Below are 20,766 nucleotides of genomic sequence, written 5' to 3' on the forward strand. Positions count from 1 at the left end.
CAGCCTATGTCAAATAAACCACCAGATTGAAGCCAAGCACCTGTCATTTCTAAATTGGTTTATTGAACATCTTTTCTTCCAAAGTCATCATTAAAAATAGTATGCCAGATGTTTAGTCATTATATTTAAGTGGGGATGTTGTCGTCAGCACCTGTTTTCTCAGTGGCAAAAGTCAGCTGTCTTTGCCTTAGAAATAGTTTTCCTGTCCATCCAACATCTCCAGCTTTTTCTCCCAATGTTCCCTTTCCCCCCCCAAAAAAAGGTCCTATAGAAAAACATGCATTTTAAACATGAGTAGTTTGGTTTTTATTATGAATGGATAACTTTACAATGCAGTCATTTCTACTCCTCAAAAACATGCTTCAAGTTTGCAGCTGAGGCATCAAGAATAGGTGGTGATGTAACTTTCGTGAACTGAATACTGGGGAAAAATTTAATCACACACAAGTCCAAAACCTGTAATTCTGAAAAATTTAAGAAGGCTACAGTTGAGATGTCTCGTGACCCAAGAGAGGTGCAAATCTTTCCCACCAACTGTGCACTGCAATCCTACAGCACTCTAAAGAAATGCAGCATAGAAGTGAAGGGTCAAGACACCATTTGTTCCAGTATGACGCACAAAAGGACAACTTTCAGTTTTATTATGTCATTAAGATAACATACTGCCTCAGGGCATGATATCAACATTTTTGCATGGCAAAGAATGATTAATTCCATCTACTGACTTTGGTAACAAAATCAAAGTTCGGATACGGCATACCATAGGAAATACTATTTAAGTTCACTAAAACCTACCCAGGAAGGGATAAATATTCTGCTACCAAAGGCAAGGAGCGAGGACATGTACCAAAACATTGGGAGGGTGCAGCAAGTCTGCTCGTGTTTTCACAGGTGGCCCCCCAATCACTACCAAGTCTTTTCATCCTTCTTCAGGGTGTTCAAGAAAAATCACTAACTGGAGATGAGCTCCACTTTTTTAAAAGAATAAAGAATTAAACTTTCAAAAAAAATTGCAGCATATTTAGGGTTCTTTAGTAATATCAATTTTGCGTTCCCAATTGAGGCACTTTAAAAAAAAAAAAAAAGGACTCCACTTTCAAATACCCAGGGCTAACTGCGAGGCCAACTTACTGCCATGCAATAAAAGTGGTGGATTTTTGAACAACATCCTCCTGATGTTATTAATTCTTTCACCTACAGTACATACACTCACACAGGGCATGAATGTACCACAGCCGAGGTCTCCTTGCCTTGATCTTCATTCCTGTGGCCCAAAGAGCCTTCATGAGAGAAAGATACACAATGCTGGGTAGCAGTCTGCTTAAACATCTGCCTATAGGGAACGACAATGGTAGCAAAAGAAGGCATAACGAAAAGCCTGAAATGTATTTCAATGTTATGATGATATAAGAGGCAGCTCAACCTTTGCTACAGATCTGTATACTTTGCAAATCAGTCTTTAAAACCATAATTGCAGAAGAGACAAGACAACATTTCTTTTTCCCAAGACTGACAGAACTGAACAGTTTCTAGAAACAAAAGTTACAACCAGAGCTTCTCTTTACAAGAGCAGATTAAGCACATACAAGAGGCAAATTAAAGAGCAATTATAAATAAAATTTGATCAAAAACAAAACCAATTTTTTAACAGTTTATAAATACGTTTTAAATCAAGCCCAGCACACGCTCTCCTCCCACCTCCAAATAAGATCTGTTTTAAGATGTCTTTCGTCTGGAGCTATTCTGTTAGTTCTGCTAATCCATACCTATTTCAGAGAATTGGTCACAGCACATATTTTCTGATTATCTAAGCTACATGGCTCATGGGTTTAACACTCCTCCCCCGCAATCCAATAATTTCAAAATACCAAACAGAAAAAAATCAAACATCAAAAACCTGCCAAAGGAAACAAAACAAACAGCCCAAATAAAACACATTCTTAAATACATGAGGTAACATTTATTAGGCTCTTTAGAACATTTTAACACAATATGAGGTTAGGCGCAGAGCTTTCCATTCTGCCAACTTCTTTTACAGTCTTTGCTAGATCATAACAGGGAATATTTCATTTGCTGGGTGACTAGAAGTCATTGCCAATTATGAAAGGCACAGTAAGACTGCCTTTATGATAAGTCACAGCATTTGGACAAAGTCATAAGGATTTTCCCTTAATTACAATTTTTAATAAAGTCTGAGCTGTAAAAGTAGCATTTCTGTCTGTAAACTACGCAAATAGTTTTAGTACATATTCATGCTACCATAACCTCGTTACCACCCACTGGAATATAATCATCATCCAGTGGTCATATGCCATGGCTAAGAATTAAATTGAATAGAAGCAGAGGGCTTCCATAATTCAAGCAAAATAAGAAGTCTCTTAGAATAAAGTCTTTTTGTAATAGAGTTTGAAAACAGGGTCAAGTAATTTAAATTGAACTGATTACAAATAAATGGCTTAAATTTACTGTAATTAGAGCACTTCAGAGGAATCCACTAGTCTTCTGAAAAGCTGGCTCAGTATTCAGTCTCCTTTTTCTTTCCTCATTAGGCCCTAAAGGGGCAATGTCATTTCACTCACCGAAAAACCCAGAATCCAAGGATATTTCTTCTGAAAAAATATACGACATTCTTCATTGTTCTTTGCAGATATTTTAAACAGAACAGTGGCAAACATGTTTTCTTTTTGAGCACAAGTTGTTTCACTTTTAAAACACACTAATTTCCAAAATGGAAAATTGTAATTAAGGAAACAAAACCAAAAAGTTAAAAGAAAAAATTGCTTATGAGCACCACCACTAAACCAATTTTAAATGCTTTTTGAGTGCAAATGGTTTTCAAGGGCTGGCAACTGCACTTCTTGTAGCCAAAGTAAACCTTCTTAAATGTTACTGTGACAATTTAGACAAAACATATTTAACCAACACACATTGTGTTACTTTCCAATTCATCTAATCACTGTTACTGACTACATATGCAACGACATTCATTCTCTATTACAAAGTGAACTAGCTGCTTTCTGTAACATCAACGTTCACATTAACCAGGCCTTTTGGAAGTAAAGTCAGTGAGGAAACTTGCACTTTACTCATTCCAAACTTGTACCATTTGACTCTTCGCAAATGAAATTCTCAGCTGAAAATGTACGCTGAATATATGATATGCATCTTCAAGTGTCATATTTTAAAAATTGTTCAATCTGGTAAAAAGCCTCATTTACTTAAAAGATTTTTAATTTCAGAAAACAAGGGGGTAAGTGCTATAAAAATCAAAGCATTCAGAATGCCAGTTTCACATCAATAATGCTTTGACTTGCTAGTGAACCACTTAAAACTGTAGTGAGGACAAAGGAACTGTGAGCAGAACACCTTTTTCTTCCCTAACAAATCACACCTGCTTCATTTTCCAAACTAAACCCATGAGCCAACCAATATATTACCTGCATCATGGTAGCACAAATATTTATCCCAGTGTCAAAGTCTGATGCCCAGAGTCCCACTCATTCTGCAACTACCACTAATTTGGTCTTGGACTTCTGTTATGTTCCTCATTCTTGCGCTATGCTTCTCAGTACATACTTGACTGTGTAGGCAAAGGCTGCAAAACCAACTATAACAAACAAGTTCGCCAAAGCTCCTCCTAAGAGTCCATGGTTACGATTGGCCTGCTGAAGACCTGGGTGATTGGCAGCTGCCAGTGGTACATGCCCATTAAGAAGCGGTATTCCATTTTGACCATGGTGTCCTTCCCCATCTGGGACAACATCCGGTAACGGGAGGGGTGGAGGTCTGTTATTGAGCTCTTCTTGTGCTTTCTGTTTTTGTTTGATCTCCTGGAGGAAAAAAATGAGAGGAATCATTGGAAGTGAAGTGGATTAAGCTTTCTGCCAAGTCACCTTGTGTCTTATTAAAAATACTATCCATCCAAAGAAGCGAAACTGATGCAGAAGATATTCCTTCTTAATGTATATCCAGGTGCAGCTCCACAGAGACAGCTTCTTGCTCATTTGTTATCCATAATGAAGTTATAAAAGTTAAGAGATGGAAGGTCATGTAGTCATATAGATCCCATCTAGTCTTGGATTGTTCCATATACTATATTTTCCAATGCTCTGTATCACTTTAAATGTCCTAAACAATGGGGATTGCGCAGTTTCTCGAGGTAACTATTTCACAGAGTAATGAACTTCACTATTAGCAACCTTTCCATAATATTCACCCTACATGTTTTTCTCTTAATATAACCCGATTATTTATTTATATCCATTTGAATAGACCTAAAAAAATTCTTCACACTCTTTGGAGGTTTACACCTTCAAATATTTGCAGACAGTAACTATGAGATCTTTGCGTGGTCGTCATGTAGCCAAACTATGTTTAGTTTTTAAATGTTCACTTTTAAAATTTTAAACCAGGTGTAGAAAACGTATAATTTGAATTTTTTCTGAGAATTGGGACACATTTTTTCAGAAAAAGTCTTTTAAGACCCCCTCTATATTCACCACCATGAAGACCCTTGTGTGGGAAAATGTAATTCAAGTACTTTTAAAGAGTTATGAATAACCCAACAATTCTCAAAGAACTGAAACGGAAGAAACAGGAATCCTTAGAGCATCGTCTCATGGTTAGGGCCCCAAGTAAATCTCCTGGCCCGGGAGGCTAGCCCCCGCCCCCTGGAGATACACCGCCACACGAGCAGGGCTCTGGGCAGTGGGGCTGTGCGCTCACGCAGGGCGGCATGTCTGGCTCTGACCGGGCAGCGCAGCTGCCAGACATACTGCTCTGAGCAGCATGGTAAGGGGCTGGGGGGTTGGATAAGGGGCAGGGGGTCAGATAAAGGGCAGGGGGTCCTGAGGGGCAGTCAGGGAGCAGGTGACAGTTGGATGGGGTGGCGGTTCAGGGGGGCGGGGGGGACGGCGGTCAGGGGACAGGGAACCAGTGGGGTTTGGATAAGCGTGGGAGTCCTGGGGGGCCTGGCCAGGGAGCGGGGCAGTCGGGGGGGTTAGATAGGTGGGTAGTTCTGAGGGGGGCAGTCAGGGGGCAGGAAGTGGGAGGGGGCAGGCTGTTTGGGGAGGCACAGCCTTCCCTATCTGGCCCTCCATACGGTTTTGCACCCCAATGCGACCCTCAGACCAAAAATTTGCCCACCCCTGGTATAGATACTCATGTTCTGACAACAATATCATTACCACAATAGGGTAGCAAACTGCTTATCTTAATCATTTTGGGACTATCAGGAAGAGAGCATTGTGAAGGACAGAGGATTTCACGTTCTCTGGTAACTGCACTAGCTAATTATAGGGAAAGCAGATTCCAATGATTCAGTCCAAGACTAATTCCGAGGGGAGGAGGAAGTGGAGATGAGACCCCAGAGCTCAGAAGGCCCCAAGGGAAAAAATGGCAACAAACTGCACTATGGAATGCACACAGATGTGTAACGGAGAACGTAGGTAATCAAACTCTGAAGTTTAGATCTATTTAATGCATTGTGTTTCAAAAGCCCTAATGGGAGATCTGGACCTACTGACTGATTACTCTGCCCAGAAATTCCCTTTGTGCCTGTGAATACTGCTAACAGCATTAGCCAGGCTCACTTTGTGCTTCCCCATGCTTGCATCCAAATTATGGCTGCCTTCTCTCTATGAGTCCAATGGAGGAAGTGCTTTCTGTAGATTCTCTCCCTTCTCTAGCACATCTACATTAGACAGCTAGAATCTGTCCCTAAATGTATAACTTTTGATTCTCCAAGCAACAGATCTTGGTATCTAAATACAGAATTTTCTAGCTAGAAAACCATGTTTCTAATTTTTGTACACTGAAAAATCAGGATGCTTTAGAGGGGTCTCAAATTGGACACCTAAAAGTGACTAGTCTCTTGAAAATCTTGGCCAATTAATTCGCATAATCTGCATATTTACACAGCAATGAAACGTGAAAACAGAAATAATCAAATGAACTTTACCTCCACCACTTCAGGGAACAGCTCACAGAAGACTTTATCTTTTAAATTAAATGCTAAGCTTTGTGCAGCAAGCTGTCTTTTCTATGAAGGGAACAAAAAAGTAACATCAGTTTGAAATATACATTAAGCCTTAACACATCTGGAGGATATTTCACATAAGAAGAATGTTAAAAAGGTGCTAACCTACTATTTTATAATATTTGTAGCTACTTCACCTGTGTGAATATAGACTCTTCGGTAATGACTTTCTATAAACCCTACTCTTCAAAAGTTCTTAACTGCATTTTATTTTAATGCTTTTCCATTCTGTGTCTGCCCAATGGCGATTGGGGGAGGGGAGAAATAGTCCAATAAAGTAGCTACATTTTATGGAGAACCTTCACTTCAAATCAAAAGGTCTTGTCCAGAAGGGTGCATGAGAAGAAAACGTTACAAAATCCCTCCCTTGGATTTGAAAGATTGACCTATTCAGCATAAAATATTCAACATAAAAAATTAGCTTTGTAGTCAGAAGCTGCGGCACTTAACAGTTAAATTTCCCACCTGTGATCCAAACCCTTGACTTATGCTCCTTTAAACACCCTCACCTTCTCATCTGTCCTATGACCAAACTAAAAGGCAGAGCCAGGTTTAGAACCTGTGACTGCTGGATTCCAGTCTCATGCCTAACCACTGGGATGTGCTTAACATACCCTGACCTGAACAAAAAAATAAATTATTAAATTAAAATTAAAAAGATATGACATTATTAGGAGCTTACTGTGAATTCTGAGGTTTCTATACTGCCCAGTGTGGGGCCCTTTTCCACCATAAAACTAAGGAGGCCTGTCAAGATTGTTGAGACTGACCAAGCTGGATTCCATGTATCAGGGTGGAAATCAGTGATTGAAAGACACAACCTTCAAAAAACAAAACAAGCAGTGCACTTTATTCCTTGCCATTAGTAAAAATGGAAAATAATGTTACATGTGATACAAGTTTCAAAACAGGTGTTAATTACAAGTATTAGAAGAAAATCCTTACCTTGTATTGCATTTAAATCTTCCATTAGGCGTTATCATATAAATACTAGGAGGTTTAAAAGGAAATTCTCTGGGGAAAATTAGTTTCCCATGATAATAGCCACCTGTATTGTATAAAAAAAGGAAAGATTTGTTCTGTACTAAGGAAATGCTTTCCTCAAATACTTACAATGTTGCAGCAAATAAGATTTAAAGGAACGTTTACTATATACACACTCCAAAATTTAAAAACTAATCAACTTAGGCCCTTCACGGATACAAATGATCGTCAGTACCTTTGGGAAAGACCCATTTTGGAGGTACTATTATTTTGTCATCTGCATAAGGCAAGCAATGTTTTCCAATTGTCAAGTCCTTATTTCATCTACATAGGTTTCTCCCTAAATGTATTTAAACACCACATCTGCACAAATGGAAGGGTCTTGCACGCTATCATCATGCTGGACATTTTAAGTCCACTGAAAAATCCAATTTCAGAAGCAGATCCTTTAGGTGAGGCCAGAATATACAGTGAATTATTATACTTAGGCAAATTAATTAGATATGATACTCAGCCTCTCCAGGGATGACATTTACAAAAGGAGTATGCCTCAACTCTAATAAGAGCAGAGTATGTGATAAGCCAGAAATAAGTTTTATTAGTGCTTTCAGTTTTTCTTTTTAAAGTAAAAACTGACAATACTTGATATTTTTAACATTGTTCATCTTGGCTACCAACCAACTGGGCTCCCTCTGCTTTCCAGGAGATCTGTGGCAATCACTAAAAATCAGACTTCTTTAAACAAAGAACTAAGGCTGCCATACAAAGAAAGATCAGAGAGAACTGGGCTAAGACTTTGATGAACACTAAGGGATTTGCTAGAATTACGTTAGAGGACAACCCTAACACTATCTCATTTCAAGAGGCTATTACGCAAGTCAAAGGCAAGTATTACAGTTTTATGATTGAAGTAAATCGTTATGCTCATACACTGAAAACCACTTCTGTTACATATGACCCATTCATACAATTATGAACTACTACTACTCAAATATAGATAGCAATATACATGCTTTTGCAACAAGCTAATGTTTACCTTCATATGGAGTCATTTCAGGTCCTCGTACAACATAGTGCCTAAAGGAACAAAGGAATTTTGTATTAGAGGGGGGAAACTTAACACCTTATGCGCATCAAATTTCCAAAGGGAACACAAATTATAAATGGGTTTATCACCTCAGCTCAACAGCTTCATATTTGTCTCCCTTTACTACCCCTCACACCAAAAAAAGATTCCAATACAAAAATGAAGGTGTATATGAAGCTCAGACTTGACAATCCAGATGGTCTGGATCTCTATGCTTGTAAGAGCAATTCATTCGGATTCTTACCATTCAAGGATATTGGATGGGAGGGGTTCAGCACAGATATAAGGCACTGGATCTTTTTTAATTCGAAGGTAGTCCTGCTTAAGTCTCTGCGTTGCTGTTGTTGGTGCTCTCTTATTACTGTTGTTGCTCATCTAGTTTTTTAAAAAATTATAAATAGACATGAGCTCAGTATAATCTTACCAGTAACGTGGTTAATGAAAGAATCCCCCTCAAATAAACGGCGGTCACAACTTGTTCTTGCTGTCTCACCAACAAGACAGAGTGCAGTCAACAAACTAAATTCCTGTCAACTAGCATTAGACCAGGGGTAGGCAACCTATGGCACGCGGGCCAAAGGCGGCACACAAGCGGATTTTCAGTGGCACTCAAGCTGCCCGGGTCCTGGCCACCGGTCCGGGGGGCTCTGCATTTTAACTTAATTTTAAATGAAGCTTCTTAAACATTTTTAAAACCTTATTTACTTTACATACAACAATAGTTTAGTTATATATTAAAGACTTACAGAAAGAGACCTTCTAAAAACGTTAAAATGTATTACTGTCATGCAAAACCTTAAATTAGAATGAATAAATGAAGACTTGGCACACCACTTCTGAAAGCTTGCAGACCCCTGCGCTAGACTTTCTGATCCTGAGGACTCAATGCAGTTAGTTCTGTTTAAACAGATTAATGGATACAAAGGCTGGTTTGAACAATGTAACATCATGCTTTGGCATTTCTGGTACATCAAATACAACCGAAGAGCTAGTCTGACCCTGATTTTATTTGATTATCTCCAGTACCAAGAAATAATTTGCTTTGTATGTTTATTTTTTCAAAGAGGGGGGGCAAACACTCCTCTTAATGTTTTTGAATTCTGAGCCAAGGACTACTTTGCACAAACTAATTTTATTTTTTATTTATATTCTAGGACCACCAAAAGGCTCCAACCCCATTGTGTTAGGCACGACACAAATATAGAATACAAAAAGCACCTAACTCAAAGACAAGACAGATAACTTGTCGAAAGTACAATACATTTTCTTCCCAGTTTTCCCTTTGCATAACAACCCTTCCCCCCCTCTGTCCCAATCCTCCTCATCTCCAGCTGCCAGTCAACCTGCCTCACAGTCCCTCATGTCCTCCTTGCATCCTCGAAGTAGGAAAACACTCACCCTAAACCTACTTCAAACCACCTTCCTTTCTGAATAGCTAGTTCTCCAGTGATTTTCCACTTTTCAGACCTGAAAGCTTTTTAAAAGAAGTTCCACTCAAACCTCTACGTATGGTGGATTCTTAAATATCAACATCACCACACTGTATGCACAGATGGCAAATTTAGAACATCCTGTTAGCCAGCCAGTTTCCAGAGATAATGCATTCATGGCTCAGATGTTTCTCTAAACATTAAAATCAAGCAGAGGAGACTGTTACAAGACAGTAGCAGTTACTGTTAAGACAAACAAAAATACACTACATGAATGGCTCTGCATTATGCAAGACACCTTGAAAAATCAATCTAGTTTTGTGCCACAGCACAAACTGAACAGATTGTGATGGCTGATACTCTTGACATGCTAAGCACAAGATCCGCACAGCAGGGCCACTAGAAAGATTACTAAGGGACACTGTGCACATGAATTTTAACACATTTTTTATACACTCAAACAACACCCCTTCTCAACTAACATCTCTAGAATATACACCAATTAAAAGACTGCCATTCAACTTTTTTCATATAATAAATCACAAAATCAAGCAAGTCACTTGGCCTTATTCTTGGAAGTTTGACAACTTTTATAAAGGTATGAGACACTGCTCATTTAATGCTGTGGTAGGCACTGAAGTAAAAAAAATCCCATAGACAATTTTCAGATTTTATTAGGACCATACTATTACATGGTGTCCCTTGAAATCTGACTAGTGTACAAATGGATGTGTTCTCCCAAAAGACCAGTTTTGTGTGCCTTAGGATGAAATAAAAGAAATACAGAGAAAATAACTGTGGAGTGTGGTGGGGTTTGTTTGTTTCTTTTTTAAAAAGGAGAGTAAAGTTATACTACAGGTTGGACATGAAGCCCCAATTTTGGGAATTGAAATAACAAGCAGAGAAATTTACAGCTGACTGATGCTAAGGATGAACAAATCAGTACTCAAGGATATATCACTGGTAGGCTGCATTCCAAGGGTGGTTGACAAAGCTTGCTAAAGTTTCTGTTCTACCTAAAACAATGTTATTGCTGGTAAGGATGTGGGCTACCACAGTTAGTTTTTACTAAGCTGCAATACCCTCTAAATGGATTTCTTTATCTGTGAATGCCAATTACAACATTGCCCAGGGAGAAATACTGGTCAAATTAGTAAACTTCTGTTTTGGGGTTATACCTCATGTATGAAATGAGCAGTTAGATCACAGCTTTAAACAGAAAAAAATTTCTCCAGGTCTGAAGACATCTAATATGGATATTAATTATGTATTTTATTAATCGACAACAAGTGGTAACACCCTATTTTTGACAGGAGCTAAGGGGAGGTAAATGAAGTTCTGGGGGGAAGAAATTAAAGATGAAGAAATTAACATCTCAGACTTTAATTCAAAAATTTATTCAACATAGGTGGAAAAAAGCACCAAAGCCTCTGTTTGATCCACATTTGCTAAAAAACTGACCTTCACACTGCATTTTTGTTTTGTCTTTATTCCTGCAACTTCCTCCCTGGTAAACCAAATGAGATTTCTGATTCTGCAAACTGCTCCACATGGGCAGACCTCTGTGCCCCCATGAAGCCCCAATGTCGGTCAAAGGGGGTTCACCCACACAGAGAAACTTGCATGAAGCTGGCCCAGTGAGGTATTTCATTTGTTATAATTGTACTGTGTCTGGCAGTCGCAAGTCTTTGAGAATGGTGTGCCTTACTACTTATCGGTTGCATAAAAAATACAAAAAAAATATTGTTGCACCAAATATATTTGTATACAGTATTGTTGGCTTCCCTCACAAATAGAGACGCTTATAGTTCCCTTATATTAAAAGGAAAACATTTACAAAACTGAAAAGAAACGTATCTGGGATATTTTAAAACACATTCAATGACAACAACTTTTGTTTGGAATCAGACTTCCCTTTGTAGCGTTTCTAAATAGCTTACATAGATATTTGTGTGCCTAAGCGCCAAAAGCGGGACCCAATCCTGAAAACCCTTACTCACTTGGCTATGGGTCTGCAGGGTCTTACCTGATGAATGCAGGTAACCAAGGAGAAAGTGATGAATGTTAGCCAACAGGTCTTCAAAAGACCTTTGCTAACAAATACACTATTTAAAAAAAATAATAAATTTCTAACCTGACAGTTTTCCTTGACAAAAGAGCTTCCACCCCAGCCCCGTAAGAAACTCCCTGGGATAATAAACTGCTCCCCCACAAAGATTAAACAGCCAGGAGGAAATGTTCACCGGCAGGTGAGGAAACGACACCACCAGGAACACATCCCGGCGAGGAGCATCCGCGCTGCGGCGGGCTTGACCCCTCTCCCCTTCTCCTAGCCAGGGACCGAGGGGGCCTCACCGCCCGCCCGTTCACAGGGACCGGCTCCCCGATGCCCCGCCGGGACCCAGCAGAGCCTGGGGGGCCGCAGCCCCGCAGCGGCAGTCAGAGAAGGCCCCTCAAGCCCAGACACCCCAAGGGAGAGGCCCCGGGAGAACGGGCCCCCCCAGCGGGCTCTGCCGGGGAAGGGCGCAGCTCGTCGGTGCCGGTACCTGCCCCGCCGGCCCCTGCGCTTCCCCCACCCCGCGGGGCTCCGTGCCCCCCCCCCCCGGCCGGCCCCACACTCCCGCCGAGCGCCGGGGCAGATCCCCGACCCCGACCCGCCCTAGGCCCGGCCTGGACCCCGCGTACCTCTCGCTGCTCAGGCGGGAGCCTCGGCCGCTCCGTCCCTCGGGGAAGCTCCGGCCGGCCGCAGACGGCGGGGAGGGGGGACAAGGAACGTCAGGCGGGACAGAGCAAGCGCCGGGATCCGGGTCCGTCCGCTGCCCCCCTCCGCCGCCGCGGCTATCCAAGATGGCCGCCAGAGGGAGGCGGAGCCGGGCCGGAGCCGGCTTCCCCTTCCGGGAGGCGGGACCGAGCGCGCCTCTTGCTCCTGCCAGGGGAGACGGAGCCTCCCCACTTCCGCCACCCACCCGACTTCCGCTTCCGGTCCCTAGCGGGCTTCCGCTTCCGCTGGAGCGGGGACGCTCCTGGCGGCGGGGGAGAGTCGGGCGGGCTCGGCTCCGTGGCGCGGGGAGCCCGGCCTGGCCCGTCCCCCCTTTCCCGGCCCGTCCCATCAGCTCTGGGCTTCCTCCGCCTCACGACACCGGGATCTGCCGCGGAGCAACGTTCCCGGTTCCCAGCCCCAGCCAGGCCCGCGCAGCAGCGGTGTGACTGGCAACTACCCAGGGGCGGGGCGGGGCGGGGCGGGGGGATCTCTCGTTTTTTTGCCGTCGGGTGTCTGAGCCTGCAGGGCCCCCGTCTGTCATCTGCCAGCGCGAAAAACTAGGATTTTAGCCTTTTTTATTATTATTAAAAAAAAGGGTGCTTATCCCACTTAACGTGACTCCAGGAGCTGGGGCTTTAAGGAAAGCTTGCAAGAAAATCAGAATCCTGGCAGTGCCGCCATTTTTTGCAGGCTCCTGTTGCGTGATGATGTAGTCGTTACGTGGGGCATCATTTGTGCTGTGGCCCGGTGGTGGTGCATTGGGCTGGCCTTGGTACCCTAGCGTCATCGGATGCCATTGCCTCCGTGTGCATTACATAATATTTGCTCCGTGGCATGATGCGGCTGTGGCAGACCAGTGTAATTTCCTGTTCAGGGGCTGCGATATCTACCCATCTGTGGTGCTGTTGTACTATGATGTGTTTGTATAGATACATTTGCACATGACCTGTACGAAACTTGATGCAAGATGAAGTATTTTACCGATCTGGGTATAGAGCAAAAGCAGTGACAATACTTGTGCAAATAGGTGACATCAATCGGGCAAAATGTAACACAAACCAAAAAGACTTCAAAAGTGTGAAACGAGTTAATGATAAAACAATAGTTTTAAGAAAATTGTGTCTGTATTTTAAGGACATAATTAACACAATCACCATTTACACACTTAGTATCTTCACAAAACGAATATAAATTTCCTAAATACAGTATCTGTTTTTGCTCAATTGGATCACCTCATGAGAGATGCTTCTAATGTGAAATACTCCTGTTGAAATCAATATCAAAACTTCCACTGACTTCAATAGGGCCAGTATTCCACCCGTCATTTCTGCCAAGACAAGGACAGATATACATTCTTACTCTAGTTTTTTTCCATAGAGTAAAACGAATAAGCCTAACCCTGGAAATGAACCAAATACAACTTTCCCTAGGTATGGTGTATTTTGTCAGGTAGCAATATGACAAAGAGACACCTCCAATGCCAGTGCACCTGAACCTTGCTAGGTTAATGTCACAAAGAGATCCAATATGCCTACAATAATAAAATAATAGCTTTCTTAAGGAAAAACAAATGCTTAAACTTAACCAAAGGTTTAAATGTAATAGAAACCTTAAATCTACTTAACTTTAATGAGCAGTTACATTTTTTAAACATTCTTTTTACTAAGGTTTTAAATATGTAAGCAGCAGCACTCCACTGTTGCAGCCTGAGATTTAAAAAAAAGCAAAGAAAGTTTGTGTCCTGTAGTGAAAATAAACAGTCTTCTTGCTCTTCAGAATAAAGTGCCTTATCTCACAACACATAACTAAGAAAAGGAGCTAAGAAACACAGTTAAAGCCACAGAATCCATTGTTCGGTAAATTCTTCAGGAGACATAAGGAATAAAATATAGTATTGTCCCACCCTCTAGAAGCCATAAAACAGAAAAACCTGGAAAGAATGGCATATGTTTGCTATCTTTTGTATTTTTCATAGTAAATACAGTTCCAATTGAAATGCATAACCAGAGTTACATGAATACAATTGCATATTTCTGGATCCAAGAAGTACAGTTCTGCAGCTTTTTGTGTTCAGGAGAGTGAAGTGAAAAATGGAGAATAATTTATTCTTATCCCAAGCTGAGCAACTACTTAATTTGAGAGTATTTTGGTAGTTCGTTTCAGCTCTTCAGGCTAGCTATTTTTCCATTTTACCGTACGCTTATTAACTTCTTGTCAAGTATCAGGGGGTAGCCGTGTTAGTCTGTATCCACAAAAACAGCAAGGAGTCTGGTGGCACCTTGAAGACTAACAGATTTATTAGGGCATAAGCTTTCATGGGTAAAACACCACTTCACCCATGGTGGTGTTTTACCCACAAAAGCTTATTCCCTAATAAATCTGTTAGTCTTTAAGGTGCCACCAAACTCCTTGTTGTTTTTATTAACTTCTTGCATCTTTACCTTTCCCTTCATCTTCCTGAGATAAGAGCAGCATGAATGATAGTTCTTTGTTACTAAACACGTGAGATTTACCAAGCCTTGAGATATTTCAGCTCAGTATATATTACATGACATGTTTTGAATGTGTATATTTATTTCACGACTCAGTTCAATAGTCGTCATTTATCCTTTTCATGTGAAAGAATTAGTCATTCTGTATTTTTAAAATAGTATATCTGTTGTGGGCCACTGTCCTTCTACCTGTTTTGAAAGCTTGAGGGTGAGGCTGGGTATCATGCTATATGTACTTGGTAGATATCCTTTTACGAACCGGTCAGAGAACACTTCAATCTCTCGGGTCACTCGATTACAGTCCTAAAAGTCGCAATATTACAACAAAAAAACTTCAAAAACAGACTCCAACGAGAGACTGCTGAATTGGAATTAATTTGCAAACTGGACACCATTTAATTAGGCATGAATAAAGACTGGGAGTGGATGGGTCATTACACAAAGTAAAACTATTTCCCCATGTTTATTTTTCCCCCCTACTGTTCCTCACACATTCTTGTCAACTGCAGGAAATGGCCCATCTTCATTATTACTACAAAAGGTTTTTTTTTTCCTCCTGCTGGTACTAGATCACCTTAACTGATCACTCTCGTTATCGTGTGTACGGTAACTCCCATTGTTTCATGTTCTCTGTGTATATAAAATCTTCCTACTGTATTTTCCACTGAATGCATCCGATGAAGTGAGCTGTAGCTCACGAAAGCTTATGCTCAAATAAATTTGTTCGTCTCTAAGGTGCCACAAATACTCCTGTTCTTTTTGCGGATACAGACTAACACGGCTGCTACTCTGAAACCTATCTTAGAGATGTCATTCAGCTTTGTGTTTTGGAAAACAGTTGTGGAAATGCTACTAATCTGCCTTATCGCCTAGATGTCCAGCACTGATTCATGTAATACTCACTTTTCAAGTGTTCTACAGAAGTTGACTCGGAGATAGCTATTGTTTCATGTTAAGCATCCTTTTAGCATCTCACTTATTGTTTGGTAGATTTTATATTCGTTGGAAGTAGGTATGGAAATGCTGCTAACGTGCCTGAGGGCTCTGCAGCACTAATCTGTCTCCTTTTTCTATACACAGCTCGGCTCTGGGTTCTTTATTACTGGCATTTTGCATGGTGCATGTCAGCGACGTATCTGGGCACCCCCCAAATGGCTTAGATTGCCCTAAATCGACTACTCACAGATGGGCTATCACCAGCAGGAGAGTGAATTTGTGTGGGGGGGTGGAGGGTGAGAAAGCCTGGATTTGTGCTGGAAATGGCCCACCTGATGATCACTTTAGATAAGCTATTACCAGCAGGACAGTGGGGTGGGAGGAGGTATTGTTTCATATTCTCTGTGTATATATAAAGTCTGCTGCAGTTTCCACGATATGCATCAGATGAAGTGAGCTGTAGCTCACGAAAGCTTATGCTCTAATAAATTGGTTAGTCTCTAAGGTGCCACAAGTACTCCTTTTCTTTTTGCGAATACCGACTAACACGGCTGCTACTCTGAAAACTACTCACAGATAGGAAGCTAATACTGTAGCTCAGCACCACAACCTTAAAAGAACAGAGACAAGGGAGACATTGACAATAGGTGAAACTGATCTGTCATAAATGGTAAAGCCTGAACATAGAGATGATTCTTAGTGTTTTCTGAGCATTGCTACATTTAGGGTTAGCTCAGTTTTTGGCAGCAAAGAATTTCAGAGAGAAGAGTTGCCTGAGACTTGTCACGGAGAACTCCCTGGCTCTAGCTGTTTGTAGCCTCACCCTTGAGACAATGAGCATCTTTATGCAATTCTCTGTTCCAAAGACCTTGATTAACAGATCATGTTCATCCAAAGTTTGGTCATTTATATCTTACTAATGCTGAAACCATATAGTATATCTCACTCTGAGTAAGATAGTATTTAACTGGCATAACTGTCCTTGTCTAATTTGATCCCTTACATACATGCCGCTGTCGTCTGACACCTCTGCTTCCTAACCTATTCCTCCTTATCTGACATTGCAGCTGATGATCATATCCCTCCTCATCTTAACAACATATGACTACTAAGTATTATTTGTATTACAGTAGCATCCTAAATGAGCGTGGTATGGTATAGACATATATGAAGACAGGGCCCCTGCTTCAAATTGCTAACAGCCTATAGAAACAAAAACATGAAGAATTGGGGGGACAGGGAAACAACATAGAAGCTGAGTGGTCAGGGTAAAGATAGGCAAATGTCATGTTAGCTGAATGGTCACATAAGCTTGCTATCAAGTGCTTTTGCTGATTTTCTTTCAGAGAAAGGATCGAATCCTCAATGTCACCTACGTGTGATACTTAATGATAGAAGACAGGTTTCAGAGGAACAGCCGTGTTAGTCTGTATTCGCAAAAAGAAAAGGAGTACTTGTGGCACCTTAGAGACTAACCAATTTATTTGAGCATGAGCTTTCGTGAGCTACAGCTCACTTCATCAGATGTTTACCGTGGAAACTGCAGCAGACTTTATATACACACAGAAACCATGAAACAATACCTCCTCCCACCCCACTGTCCTGCTGGTAATAGCTTATCTAAAGTGATCAACAGGTGGGACATTTCCAGCACAAATGTCCCACCTGTTGATCACTTTAGATAAGCTATTACCAGCAGGACAGTGGGGTGGGAGGAGGTATTGTTTCATGATTTCTGTGTGTATATAAAGTCTGCTGCAGTTTCCACGGTAAACATCTGATGAAGTGAGCTGTAGCTCACGAAAGCTCATGCTCAAATAAATTGGTTAGTCTCTAAGGTGCCACAAGTACTCCTTTTCTTTTAATGATAGAACCATCTTCTAATAGTTGTCTTGGCCTATCATTCCTTAACCAGCACTAAATCTAACCACGCTATCATCTAATCTAGTCAATGTAGTGCCCAATTACATTCTCAAGAGGAGACAAATGAGGCCTAGGGATTTTTTGGTTTGGTTTGGGTTTTTTTTTTTTGCTTTTACTGCTCATCTCTGGAGACTTGAATTCCAGTCCTGGTTGCAGTCTTTTAGGTAGAGTGAATCTGAGAGTCTCATCCTATCTCTGATGTCACAATTTGTTAATACACAAAATCACTACACATTTAGAAGCAGCCACTCAAGAAAGGCCCCAAAATAAACTACTAATGGGGTGGGATCATTGAGAGGTTGGAATTGAATTGACAAGAACTGGCTGGACTGAAGTAACGGGTTGACGCAGTTCAGGTTTTGAGGTGTGTGAGAAGAGAAGTAAATGCCAAAACATCTGCCTACACTGTCTGGCTCACTTGCATAAGCACCAAACCTACACAAGCCTGTGGAAATAAAGACATAAAAGGTAACTTTCAAGTACTTTTGCTCATGTTCTGAGAGAGGATTAACAATTCACTGTCGCCTACGTACTGACTTACATCTCAGAGATCTAATGAGCAAACTTTTGCTAGCTGTTTTCACATGCTGTTCTTTCAAGGCACTTGAGATTTGCTACTCAAAACAGATAATGGTTTTGAAAGTGAAATCAAGGGACTCAATTTCCAACTGGATTTTTTTTAAGTGTTTGCCTCCTAATTTGCATATTCTATTGTATCTGTAGCTAGCACAGTCTTCAGCTCATAGCCACAATGGTGTATTCATTTTTGGTGATTGTTAATATGTGGCCTAGCTGCGGGAGATGTCCTCGTGCAGTCTTCTCTGCCAGGACTAATAATAAATATTCAAGGATGCAAGCCTGCTTTGCCCCCTTGAACAGAATTACAAGATGGAAGCAAAAGCGAATGAGTTGCCCAAAAAGTTTGCAATGGATTCATAGCCACAGAGGACTTTGTGATCACACCAGGCACAGAACCTTGGTCTTTCTGTTCCAAAAAACACTAGCATCTTCTGAAGTAATCGTCAAAGCAGTACTTGAGCACTTTTGCAATTATATCCAACAGGGGGCAGTGGTGGCACATACAAATTATCCAGTGCATTCAGAGTTGATTGTTAGATCGCCTCATAGGAATGTATCTGAGAGTCAGCAGATTTTCCAAGACATTGTAATAAGGATAAGTTGTTTCAATAATACATTCTAAGGATACTAAACAGACTGAAATTACCCAAAGGGATTAACATGGATATCCCAGTCCCTCCTCCTTATCTTTGTGGTTAAGTAGGTACAGTATTCTACTTTGTGTCTCAGTCTTGCATTGCTGTGATCTCATCAGAATTCATATGCTAAACAAGGTCAAGCCAGACAATACCAAGATGGGAATTTCCCAGGAAAATCGAGTGATGATGTCTCAGAAGATGTCAGGAAGTGATGGAAAACCAAAGTTCTGATCACATGTGGTCATTAAAACACCATGTTGGCTTTACAAACTAGGGATTGTTAAACCCCAATGTCCTTATAAAAAGTCTAACTTGGGCATATATGTTCTGTTTCCCTGTCGTTTCAACAGGAGTAGTTATTTATCACTTCTCTCCCAAAACACTAAAGTGAGCACTGTACACTTTGTATTCTGTGTTGTAATTGAAATCAACATATTTGAAAATGTAGAAAACATCCAAAAACATTTAAATAAATGACTTTCCACTTTATGTATCCGATGAAGTGAGCTGTAGCTCACAAAAGCTTATGCTCAAATAAATTGGTTAGTCTCTAAGGTGCCACAAGTACTCCTTTTCTTTCTGCGAATACAGACTAACACGGCTGCTACTCTGAAACCATTTAAATAAATGGTATTCTAATATTATTTAACAGTGTGATTAATCGTGATTAATTTTTGTAATCACTTGACAGCTCTAGTAATTTTGAAACATTTCAACTTTGACCTTTCAAAATTGTTTCAATTATAGTTAGTTAAAATTTTGAAATGAAATGTCAATTCAAATGGGAAAACTGGAATTTTTCATTTAGAAAATGTCAAAATGGCATGTTTCAACAATTTTTAAACTTCTGAGTCAAGAAATTCATCAAAACTATCCCTTTCCTGCAAGCATCTTTGGTGTTGACAAATTGATATTTTTTGATGGGAAGATGGTTTGCCAAAAAATTCCTGACCAGCTGTCACAGTTCAGGGCCACTACACCTGTATTTCCACTTGTGGTCCACCAAAGGCACTCAGCTTCTCAGCCATTACCTCCCTCAGGTGGAGACTCAGATCTTTTTCCCTCCTGACTTGGGTTTTTCCAAGTTGCACAATTTCCTGTCTACACTGTGATATTCCCAGGAAGTCAGACTGCCTAAACAGGACAGTATCTATATTTTGCTTTCTCTTCAAAGCTATGACGAGGTAATTGTTCACAGTTGTATGTTACCACACAACCGTTTCTAAGCAAGCACATGTATTCTTAAGGTGAAAGGGCTACAGAGAAAACATATTAAAAACAATAAAAGAAACGACAAATGCCAATAAGCTTACCAGAGATCACCCCCAGTCCAGCAAGGGCTCTAGTAGGAGTCAATCCTTCAGATCCAACACAGCAGTCTTTTTGTGGTTACCACTTCATAAGAGCCTTAGTTCAGAACTAACACCCCACATAAATCGGTTAGTCTTTCCTTTATGCCGCTCAGGCCTTTGATCTTGCATCTCTGGGAACAGGTAAGCAGTAGACAATAGTCCTCTTCTCAGGGCATAGCTTCAAAAGGCTGGGGTTTTGCACAACTGGAATTGGGAATTTGCATTCACCTTTCCCTAGAGAATTCCCAGATAAACCACTGATCCTGTTTGTCCATAAGTCTATTCTTGTCTGGCCCATTGTTCAGTCTAGTCCTTTGAAGGCCATAGCACTTCCCAGCATTCACATCTCCCCAGTAGAAAGCTTACATACAATCCTGGCCCTCATTAATTTGTAAATTTTGCATTAACACAATGGACTCCAAAGATACTTAAACATAATTCAGTAAGGTTTTCCAAGGATATTGCAGGAAATTGCCATATCTGTCACACCAGCTCTGTTAGACTCCCTTATACTCCCCAGCGCTTGAGTCTGAAATTGGCTCACAGT

At 40.9% G+C, this 20,766-nt stretch overlaps 1 protein-coding gene across 2 annotated transcripts; it reads right to left on the bottom strand.

Moving 5' to 3' along the window:
- Window positions 1-282: 282 nt before the first annotated feature.
- Window positions 283-12,510, bottom strand: UBE2J2 (ubiquitin conjugating enzyme E2 J2). 2 transcript variants are annotated; one of them, XM_073316273.2, is made up of 7 exons: window positions 12,224-12,308; window positions 8,353-8,483; window positions 8,058-8,098; window positions 6,983-7,085; window positions 6,720-6,858; window positions 5,960-6,040; window positions 283-3,830 (listed from the first exon to the last, which is right to left on the bottom strand). In XM_073316273.2, the coding sequence occupies exons 2-7, from the start codon at window positions 8,481-8,483 to the stop codon at window positions 3,546-3,548; spliced, it is 780 nt and encodes a 259-aa protein (XP_073172374.1). In that variant the 5' UTR covers window positions 12,224-12,308; the 3' UTR covers window positions 283-3,545. The 2 variants fall into 2 exon arrangements, with proteins under 2 accessions (XP_073172374.1, XP_073172375.1); XM_073316274.2 differs by lacking the exon at window positions 8,353-8,483 and having other exon boundaries at window positions 12,224-12,510.
- Between the last annotated feature and the right edge of the window lie 8,256 nt (window positions 12,511-20,766).

This window comes from Lepidochelys kempii, chromosome 18 (genome assembly GCF_965140285.1).
Source record: "Lepidochelys kempii isolate rLepKem1 chromosome 18, rLepKem1.hap1, whole genome shotgun sequence".
NCBI lineage: Eukaryota > Metazoa > Chordata > Testudines > Cheloniidae > Lepidochelys > Lepidochelys kempii.

Coding starts and splice junctions, on each gene's coding strand:
- UBE2J2 (XM_073316273.2), bottom strand. CDS start 8,483: ATGAGCAACAACAGTAATAAGAGAGCACCAACAACAGCAACGCAGAGA. Junction 8,099..8,352: donor CCATCCAATATCCTTGAATG/GTAAGAATCCGA, acceptor TTGTTCCTTTAG/GCACTATGTTGTACGAGGAC. Junction 6,041..6,719: donor TAGAAACCTCAGAATTCACA/GTAAGCTCCTAA, acceptor TTCCCTTCATAG/AAAAGACAGCTTGCTGCACA.